This window comes from Oncorhynchus kisutch, linkage group LG19, assembly GCF_002021735.2.
Source record: "Oncorhynchus kisutch isolate 150728-3 linkage group LG19, Okis_V2, whole genome shotgun sequence".
In the NCBI taxonomy this organism is placed as follows: domain Eukaryota; kingdom Metazoa; phylum Chordata; class Actinopteri; order Salmoniformes; family Salmonidae; genus Oncorhynchus; species Oncorhynchus kisutch.
In genome coordinates this window covers 49389089-49400111 of record NC_034192.2, presented here as the reverse complement: position 1 = coordinate 49400111, position 11023 = coordinate 49389089, and the positions used below count along the sequence as shown (strand labels likewise).

The window sequence follows — 11023 nt, the reverse complement described above, 5'->3', positions numbered from 1 at the left end:
AGGTTTTAACCGCAAAGTGTAAACAACAATGGTTGTGTGAACTTTGCACACATTTATCTGAACTTTGTAGTTAGAGGGTCTCACTTTTTAGCTGCTGTCTGTGGTCTGGTAAACCTGCCCTCCACATATCTGTCCATCTCTGAACACACAACCACATGGTATATTTATACTCTAAAAACTACATCTCGGACAAGATGACAAAAAGTCTCCTGAATCTAAATAGAAAATATTGAACCTGCAGTGAACGCTAGAACTATAAATGTTAGCCATGTGACTGTCCTATAGATGTTAGTGACAATAATGACTATGTGAATGTGACACACTGTAGTTGATAATGAAATTAAATAGCTGGCTTAGAGGTTTGCTCATAAAATAAGACAGAGTAAAATGTTCTGTACCTAGCATCATTGGTAGCTCTGCATGGCTCCATCTCTGTCATGTTTTATGTTTTCCATGGATTGTTCTCTTCACTAGCCAAAAACTGGGCCTATAAAAGGTCCAAACATATGACAAAAAAGTGCTTCATATCAACCAACTTGCGTAACATTTCTGAGCCCAATATAGCAGTATGTTTTGTGGATGACGTTGGCCTTTCACAGACCATCTAACCTGAGACAACCAATCAAAATGTCTAATAAGTTTAGCCAACCTCTCTTTAGTACAGCAAAACAATTCAAATGGGGTTTTCTTCATTAGCAGCAGAAGTGATCCAGCCCTGTGTATTGTTTTTTTTAGTAGTCTGAAGATGCAAAGATGATCCAACCCTGTGTATTTATCCTTTTGGTCAACACAGTATGTAAGTATGGCCCAATGCTTCATTATCATTTCTAATTTTCATTATTGGTGTGTTCATAAATAATTAACTCATCTTCAGTTAAGTTCCACAAGTGTAGTATTTTATGTTTCTCCAACAGATTCTGTCACTGACCATCTCCATACAGTGACCGTTAAGCTTGGGAAGCTTTTGACCCTTGAATGTGTCCAACTAACTGAACAGTTGCAATCCATCTTCTGGTTTAAACATGTTATTAGAAAGTACACTGAAGTCATTGCAATGTACAATACAAGTTCAAGTGATGTGACATACAAGGAACGGTTTACAACTCCTCAGCATATCAATGTAATACATGAGCTAAAATAATTTAATGTGCTCATTTCAGAGGAAAAGCTCATTTATTCAGCTATATACTATAGATAAAGTGAAATTTGGAAATGCATCACTTGTTATTGTCCACGGAAATTCTGATTTATTTTTTTTCTAGTTAAGAACCGCTAGTTAACTCATTTGATTATATGACTTCAACTTTTGTTCTTTAAGTTTTCTTAAGCACATTGTAAGACTATTGAGTTCTGTCTATAATAACAATAATTGAAACTAATGCTTTTTTAATTTTGTCTTTTTGAAAAGTATCTTTGTTTTGAAATACTTTTACATTTGGAATGAATTTAAAACAAATGTATTTGGTAGGCTCACAGTCCAAATCAGTGTCTGACCCAGTCCCACCAGGAGACTCTGTGACTCGACATTGTAATGGAACAAAATTGGATACCGGTAGGTGATGAAGGGTAACTGATACTTATTCAATATCAGCTAACGTGTTTGGCCCAGTTAAACAGTCATTCACTATCTTGATATACAGTATATAATGAAATTATTGTGAAGAACACTAGATTTTCAGTATTTCTGATTATGCATTCCATATGATAATGGGATTAACTTCTGACTGCTTTCTTGTCTTCCTTGTGAACAGAAAACCCCAGAAGGAATGTGCTGATTCCAGTAACATTCATCCTCGGGGAAGCACTGTTAATGTGTATTGTTCTGATAATCTACCTCATGTACACAAGGAAGAATAAAACGATCTGTGACTGTTGTAATGGTAAGTCAATTGTGATTGTAATTATTTTATCTGAGAAGCATTTGGTTGATTTGTATATATGTTTTCATTTTTAGTTTGGTATTAAATAATCAGATTAATGGCTGTAAGTATTTGGACATACCCATGGGTAAAATTAATTAAATCACATTATATTAATGTGTTTCCTGTAATTTGGCATATGATTACATTGCATACTTCTGTAGTTATTTTCTGTAGGTTTTGTTCACCCTGCCTTAAATGAGATAAATACTTGATGGTTTGATCAGAAATGGTAGTTAACAGAACAAAGCTAGTAATTTGATGTATTCTTACTGAAGCAGGAGCCATTCCACTTCAATCCGGTGGTGAAGTTCCCAGTTCCGATCAGCAAAGTGATCAGGTATGAAATTATTTTATCTGAATTATAATCAACTACTGGCCATGCAATCATCACAACTATTCAATAGACATTACATTTTGGCAGTAGCTAAGACCAAGGCATAAGTATAGATAATAGATCAGTATAGATCAGTATAGATCATCATCATGTGCAGGATAAAGTATTATTCAGATAAATCTTAGATTTAATATAGATGTTCTAATTGTTTGTCTCGGTAATGTGTTATTTTTCTTCTCAGGGAAACGGTGAGGACGTGCTGCAGTACTCTGCTCTGACTTTCCCTCAAAACACAACTCCAGCCGAGGCCAAGAGCGACACGATGGGCGGAGAGAGTGTCTACTCTGATGTGTAAAGCTTTGGATGGGACTGAAACTGACTAATTCAATGCTAAAATTCCAGCAAATAGATCTTACATTTTGTTGCCATTGTTTCTACAATTACGTTTCTGTCAGAAGAGTGTGATTTATGTGTGACATACTTCTTTGCTGAAGCTCATTGCTGTTGCTTGTTATAATAGGTAATAACTAGTGGTAAAAGTGTTGTTGTATTAGGATTATGCTGAAATAGATTTGAATGTTGTTTTCTCAAACAAATTGTTCATGTACTTATTATCATATAGTGTTGATATCGTCATCAAACTCTTTTTACACTCTTTCTGTCACGATATGAATATTATCAATGAACAATTTCCTCTTCCAAATGTCATGCCTCCTCTTACCAAGAGATGGCAGTAGTGTTAAAGATTGAGAATCATAGCAGTCAGTGTTGGTGTTGACTACTCTCCAAGTTATTAATATACAGTGTTGCCTTCCTTCCCAGGTCAGCAGTGTTGCCTTCGTTCCCAGGTCTTAATATAAAGTGTTGCCTTTCCTCCCAATTCTTAACATACAGTATAAATCACATAAATGGTGGAACATCTCTGTCTTAGGCTGTTTGAGAAGGTTTGAATCTTAAGCAACCTGTCTCTGTTATTTCTCATGTGAATTTCCTTCTATTTTCAGACTCAGTCTTTGTGTTTAATTTCCATATTTTTAAACCGAAAGGTGATTATACAACATTATAAATTGTGTATTTTGGGTCCTGGATGCTGATTGGCTGAAACAGCATTTCAGTCATGTGTATATCAGACAATATACCACAGGTATTACACAAAAAACATATTTATAATAGAACTAAGGTACTCTGGCCGCCTCGGTCCTTATTGCTATATAGTACACAACATTTCCATATGCTAAATGTATCTGAAAATAAATTGCCGCTTCAAATAAAGTTCTAGTGTTTTTTCTTACAAAATGAATTTTCCTGACTACTACAGATATATTTCATAGACATTACTCGTTCTATTCTAAGGTGATGGGAGGATGGTTTTACATAAAAACAGCTAAACTACACTAAGTCAATTACATTTCCTGTGTGTACAGATATATTTATCAAAGTAACTTATTTAGCTGAGGATTCCCCTGTTTAACCCTGGCTACATTTTACACGTGGATGGGTTCTTGAGGAATTTTGGGAACACTGAAAAGAATCTTGCAATGTTGATCAGTCAGTGCAAATGTGTAGTAATGACAAGATTAAACAAGTGGAATAGTGCATTTATCCATCATGATGGGAATGTCTGTTGGATGGTAACCTATTTCTGTGTTAGAAGTAATACCCTCATTCAAATGAGTGAATTAGGCTATTTCAGCCACACACGTTGTTGACAGGTAAATAAAATTGAGCACACAATCATGCAATCTCCATAGACAAACATTGGCAGTAGAATAGCCTTACAAAACAGCCTGCGTGGTACCGTCTTAGGATTCCAACCAGTCAGTTCGTCAAATTTCTGCCCTGTTAGAGCTGCCCCGGTCAACTGTCAGTGCTGTTATTGTGAAGTAGAAACATCTAAGAGCCTACAGAATGGGACTGTCGAGTGCTGAAGTGCGTAGCAGGTAAAAATTGTCTGTCCAACGGTTGCAACACTCACTACCGAGTTCCAAACTTCCTCTGGAAGCAACATCAGCACAATGGCCGAGCAGCCACACACAAGCCTAAGATCCCCATGTGCAATGCAAGCGTAGGCTGGAGTGGTGTAAAGCTCACCGCCATTGGATTCTGGAGCTGTGGAAACACATTCTCTGGAGTCGTGAAGCCTGATTCATCACTCCAGAGATCTGGCAGTCCGATGGACAATTCTGGGTTTTGGCAGATGCCAGGAGAACGCTAACTGCCCCCAATGCACTGTGCAACGTGAAACAGTTTGTTAGAGGAATAATGGTCCGGGGCTGTTTTCCTGGTTATGGCCAGGCCCCTTTTTAATTTTTTACCTTTATTTTACTAGGCAAGTCAGTTAAGAACAAGTTCTTATTTTCAATAACAGCCTAGGAACAGTGGGTTAACTTTCTGTTCAGGGGCAGAATGACAGATTTGAAAACCTTGTCAGCTCGGGGGTTTGAACTTGCAACCTTCCGGTTACTAGTCCAACGCTCTAACCACTAGGCTACCCTGCAGCCCTTAGTTCCAGTGAAGGGAAATATTAACGTTACAGCATACAATGACAGTCTGGGCAATTCTGTTTTTCCAACTTTGTGGCAACAGTTTGGGGAAAGCCTTTCCCTGTTTCAGCATGACAATGCCCCGTGCACAAAGCGAGGTCCATACAAAAACGGTTTGTCGAGATCAGTGTTGAAGAACTTGACTGGCCTGCAAGTAGCTCTGACCTCATGCTCATCGAACACCTTTGGGATGAATTGCAACGCCGACTGCGTGCCATGCCTAATCCCCCAACATCAGTGCCTGACCTCACCAATGCTCTTGTGGCTGAATGGAAGCAAGTACGAGCAGCAATGTTCCAACATCTAGTGTAACTACTTCCTAGAAGTGTGGAGGCTGTTATAGCAGGAAATGGGTGACCAACTCCATATTAACATTGACTAACAGGTGTTCACATAGTTTCGGTCATGTACTGTATTTGAAAGGACTATAGCATAATTGATAGTTAAATATAGATCCATGCCTTTAAAAAAGAAAGTGGAGCTACGACTGTGTATACTGTACGTGTCATTAGTCCCCAGCTGCGGCATCACACTATGTGTTTGTGGAGTAGTTTACCACATAACCTACAAAGAGGCTGGCAAGGGATGTGCCGATATACAGTAAATTGCTTCATACCTGTCTTCCTGACTTTTCGCCATTGATTGAGTAACTGTTTAATAAAATAAAATTAACTGCATAATAAATACATTTGACTGGACAATAATGTGAGTCCGGGGCTGGACCAAAGCCCACATGGAACCCAAGAGGCAATGTTGTGTTGTGGCCATAGACATATAATCCATAGAAGGGTTTTGGAACCTCTAACCCTGGCAATTTCACTATGAAACTGATGGGTACACTAGCACTGGCTGCCAGTCCTGACTTCGGAACTGCCTTCTAGGTATTATATTTCTATGGATGGTTGTGGTTGTCTGGAAATGTCCTTGTTTTTGAAAGAGAAGCACATTTTTTGTCCATTAAAATAACATCAAATTGATAAGAAATACAGTGTAGACATTGTTAATGTAAATTACTATTGTAGCTGGAAATGGCTGATCGTTAATAGAATATCTACATAGACGTACAGATGCCCATAATCAGCAACCATCACTCCTGTGTTCCAATGGCCCATTGTGTTAGCTAATCCAAGTTAATCATTTTAAAATGCTAATTGATCATTAGAAAACCCTTTTGCAAATATGTTAGCACAGCTGAAAACTGTTGTCCTGATTAAAGAAGCAATACAACCGGCCTTCTTTAGACTAGTTAGGTATCTGGAGAATCAGCGTTTGTGGGTTCGATTACAGGCTCAAGATGGCCAGAAATAAAGACTTTCTTCTGAAAATCATCAGTCTATTATTGTTCTGAGAAATGAGGGCTATTACATGTTTGAAATTGTCAAGAAACTGAAGATCTCGTACAACGCTGTGTACTACTCCCGTCACAGAACAGCGCAAACTGGCTGTAACCAGAATAGAAAGAGGAGTGGGAGGCCCCAGTGCACAACTGAGCAAGAGGACAAGTACATTAGAGTGTCTAGTTTGAGAAACAGACGACTCACAAGTCCTCGACTGACAGCTTCATTAAATAATACCTGCAAAACACCAGTCTCAACGTCAACAGTGAAGAGGTGACATGGGGGTGCTGGCCTTCTAGGCAGAGTTGCAAAGAAAAAGCCATATCTCAGACTGGTCAATAAAAAAGTAAGATTAAGAAAGAATACAGACACTGGACAGAGGAACTCTGCCTAGAAGGCCAACATCCCGGAGTCACCTCTTCACTGTTGACGTTGAGACGTTTTGTTTTGCGTGTACTATTTAATGAATCTGCCACAGCGTTGTACAATTTTCTGGCCATTTTGAGCCAGTAATTGAACCCACAAATACTGATGCTCCAGATACTCAACCAGTCTAAAGAAGACCAGTTTTATTGCTTCTTTAATCAGGACAACAGTTTTCAGCTGTCCTAACATAATTGCAAAGGGTTTTCTAATGATCAATTAGCCTTTTAAAATGGTAAACTTGGATTAGCTAACACAATGTGCTTTTGAAACACAGGAGTGATGGTTGCTAATAATGGGCCTCTGTATGCCTATGTAGATATTCCATAAAAATCAGCCATTTCCAGCTGCAATAGTCATTTACAACATTAACAATGTCAACACTGTAATTCTGATCAATTTTATGTTATTTTAATGGACAAAACATGTGCCTTTCTTTCAAAAACAAGGACATTTCTAAGTGACCCCAAACCTTTGAATGGGATATATGTATATGCAAAGATGAAGGAAGTTTAATTCTCAAATGAAATTGTAAAAAAGTGATGAAAGAAAATCTGATTTCTCGAGTACTTTACTGCCGGTATACTGTATAGGGAATATACTGTGTATTGTGTTGATCATCATACCACTTCAGTTACTTATAATATTGTAATAAGCTAGTTCATTGAACATGCAAATTCTTTTTGGTTTAGAAAAAGCAGCAGATCCTGTCATTATCCCTCTGGGAGCAACGTTGGCTTTAAGTGTGATTGTGATCGGTATCCTTGTCTGCACCAGAAAAACAAGGCCGATTTGTGAACATTGTAATGGTGAGCTGTTTAGTACTGCAAAATTGTAGATTGGTACAAATACATTTTCAGATATCTGTAGCCAAATATATTGCTTCTCTGGGAATATCCTGTCATGGTTATGCTTGTTGCTTGTTTTCTCTCATGGGAAAAGCAGGTGTATCTCAGCATATCGGACATGACAGATCAACAGTGGAACAGTGAAATGGCCAGGTAAATAGAATCATAAAACACGGGACGAGATGTTAAAAACTGTCCATTGTGCCAATAGATGGAATGCACTCACATGAGATTTGCCGTGATGTTGACAGAGTGGCATGGGAGGTTTATTTCTTAGACTGGGTTAAGATGTCAATTTTGGGACACATCCTCAGTAGTGTGCCTTCGAATCAGTGGGTGTTTCGACCTTTAATCACTAAACACCCTCATCAAAGGTGGCCAGCTAAAGGGTGATCAAGCCTTAGCTTGTGTCCCATGTCCCATGTCCCATTAAGATGTCCCACGGGACTATGCAAGGCAGGGGCGTCCTCTTCCCTGAGCCAGCCCTACAGCTGACCGCATACCTCATATGCCCTCCTCAAGTTGGAGGGATCTGATTTGGGTTCTCAGGTGGGGGTGGGGGTTCATGAAGTTATAGCCCAGCAAGGGTCCTTCCGTTTGATCCAGATCCACTGGCTGCCTCTTTCAGCTGCTTGAGAAACTGCTCTGACGGTCTGCCGCAGAGCCTGTCCATGGATTCCAAGTTCTTTCAGCAACCTGATGGTGGAAGAAGCCACGAATCCTCTGCATCCCACTTCAACTGGCCAGACTTTTGCATTCCAGCCACGCTGAGTTGCGTCTGCTGCCAACTCTGTGTAACGCAGTTTCTTACGCTCGTAGGCCTCTTCAACAGAGTTTTCCCACGGGACTGTGAGCTCTATGATGTACACAGCCTTTCGTGAAGGGGACCAGAGTACCATGTCTGGCCTAAGGTTGGTAGAAGCAATCTCAGATGGAAAAATTAGTTGCTGGCCAATATCGACAAGCATCTTCCAGTCCCGGGCCATGGCTAGGTGTCCAGTTTCTGGCTTCGTAGGAGGATATTTGGGCCTTTTCTGTCCCTCCCGGATGAATGTTTTTGTTTTGACGGGATTGCTTGTTTTTGGAGGTAATGAATTGGTTGCACTCCTCTTGGTCTCAAGTGCTGCAGCCAGGCTCTTGAGGACCTGATTGTGCCTCCAGGTGTAGCGGCCTTGTGAGAGGCTGGTCTTGCAACCTGTCATTATATGCCTGAGAGTCGCTGGAGCTGGGCAGAGGGGGCAGGTCGAGTCCTCGCCATACCATTGATGTAGATTTTTTGGTGATGGAAGCACATCATAAACAGCTCTTATGATGAAGCTGATGTTGCTTGCCTCCATTTGCCAAAGCTCACTCCAGTTGATCTTTCTCCTCTCCAGGCCTTCCCACCGCGTCCATTGCCCTTGTTTAGCAAGAGAGACAGCCTTTGCACTTCTTGCAGTCTCCTCCTGTCTGCGCACCTCCTCGACCACCAGCTTCCTGCGTTCAGATGTTGTTGCCTTATGGAACGTTGGTTTGCTTGCTGCCAGGCCAAAGCCTCCTCTTCCATGCTGGATATTCCCCACAATGTCTTGGTGTCTCAGGGCTGATGTTGCTTGCTGCACAGCCTTGGATGATGTCCATTTCCGTCCAGTTTGTAGGGGAGGTGCAGCCTTGCTAATGGTCTGGTCTTTGGAGTCCTTCAATGTCATCTGAAGTCTTACTTTAGAGCACTTGTACTCCTCCGTTAGACTTGTAAGAGGTAGTTCAAGGACCTCTTTGCCATAGAGGCCGATGTTACTCAGGCATCGTGGGACACCCAGACATTTCTTCACGTATGAGGTAATGGTTCGCTCCATCATCTCCACTGTTGTTATTGGGACCTCATAGACGGTGAGTGGCCACATTACCCGGGGGAGAAGTCCAAACTGTAGGCACCAAAGCTTGAGCCTCCCAGGCAGTAGGGTCTTGTTGATGTTCTCAAGACCGTCGGCGATGTCCTGCCTTACTTGCTGAACTTGATCTTTATCCCGGAGGCTTTCGTTGTACCATCTACCCAGGCTCTTGATGGGTTGCTCAGACACCGTTGGTATCGGGTCATCTCCAATGCAGAACCTCACATCTTTAAGCTGTCCCTTGACTATGGAGATGCTTCGAGATTTGCTTGGCTTGATTTTCATCCGGGCCCACTTGATGTTATCCTGCAGTTTTGCAAGTAGCCGCCTGGGGCATGCTGCAGTGGTGGTCAGTGTAGTCATGTCATCCATGTATGCTCGGCTAGGTGGGAGACGGAGCCCTTCCTTAGTTCTCTCGGGGAAGATGACATAGAGGTCTTTCTTGTCTTTCTTAGCTGTTTGGATCTGGTGCCAAATCATACTAGTATGTTCCAGGCAACCAGAGAAACCAGGAATGCCTGCTTTCTGTACAGATGTATCAATGTACTTGTTCCTTTTCAGATAAGTGGACAGCCTCTGTGCTATTATACTGAAAAAGATCTTCCCTTCGACGTTGAGCAGGGAGATTGGTCGGAATTGACTGATGTCTGTCGCATCCTTCTCTTTCAGGATTAGCACACCACCAGCCCTTCGCCATGCCTTTGGTATTATTCCCTTCTACCACACTATCTTCATGTGCCTCCAAAGAAAGCGTAGAACATCCGGGGCGTTCTTGTAGAGCTTGTATGGTACTCCATTAGGCCCAGCAGCCGAGGCCGCTCTTGCTCTTCGGACAACGTTCTCTACTTCCCTCCATTTTGGAGGGTCAGTGTCCAGATTGAATTCTGGTGATTGAATAGGTTGGATGTCATGTGGGATGATTATCTGCTCATGCCTTTTCATGTCCTGGTGGACCTTTTCCAGATGTTCTTCCAGTTCAGGCTTTGGAGTTTTTAGGATTCCGCACTTTTCCTTTGCAAAGAGATCTTTGACAAACTTAAAGGGGTTTTTATAGAACCGTGTTCTTGAGTGTTCCTTCTTCCTACGAAGTTTCCTTAAGTTTTCCGCTCTTCGCAAGGTTGCCAGCCGACATTTAATGTCTGCTTGGAGTAGCATGAGTCCTTCTCTCTCTGCATCAGAGGCCTTCTTCCACTGCTTCCTCAGCTGCCTTCTCTCTCTGACAAGTATCTCGATCTCCTGCTGCCTCCTAGATTTGGCTGGCGCGGGTGGTGTCTTGCCACTCCTCCTTTCGTTTACTCCAAAGCGCTCTTCTCCGTAGTGGTAGATAATGTCTTTTTTAAATCTGTGAACTTTCCTGTTCAATGTTTTGCACCAGTGTACAATAAACAACGGAAACCTGTTGGATAATCCTGATATTGGGTTCTGTCTTCTGTGAACGTTTCCAACAAAGTATTCTTACATTAAAATTTTTGCAGTCTTTGTTATGTTGATCTCATTATCAGTGTCCTTTTATTATCATTTCACCCCCAGTGATTTTAACTGTTTTAGAATTAGGGATGTTTAAGACGTTCTTAGTTCTCAGCCACATATTTCTGTTTATTGAATAAGTCTGTAATTAAACAAACTGTACCAATTCCTGTCAAAGTACATTTTGCATATCATCTTCGAAGTCGTAGCTGAGTATATCATTCACGTTGTCTTAAAAAGCCACATTTGTCTTCTCCTCATACTGGATGAACTAACAT

General features: G+C 41.1%; 1 protein-coding gene across 1 annotated transcript; it reads right to left on the bottom strand.

Moving 5' to 3' along the window:
* Nucleotides 1–7970: 7970 nt before the first annotated feature.
* On the bottom strand, nt 7971–9758 carry LOC109910184 (uncharacterized). The gene has a single exon (XM_020509321.2). It carries the CDS (start codon nt 9756–9758, stop codon nt 7971–7973), a length of 1788 nt encoding a protein of 595 aa, XP_020364910.2.
* Nucleotides 9759–11023: the final 1265 nt, after the last annotated feature.

What these genes read in the sequence shown, in the direction of transcription:
- LOC109910184 (XM_020509321.2), bottom strand. Translation starts at nt 9,758, where the DNA reads ATGATTTGGCACCAGATCCAAACAGCTAAGAAAGACAAGAAAGACCTC.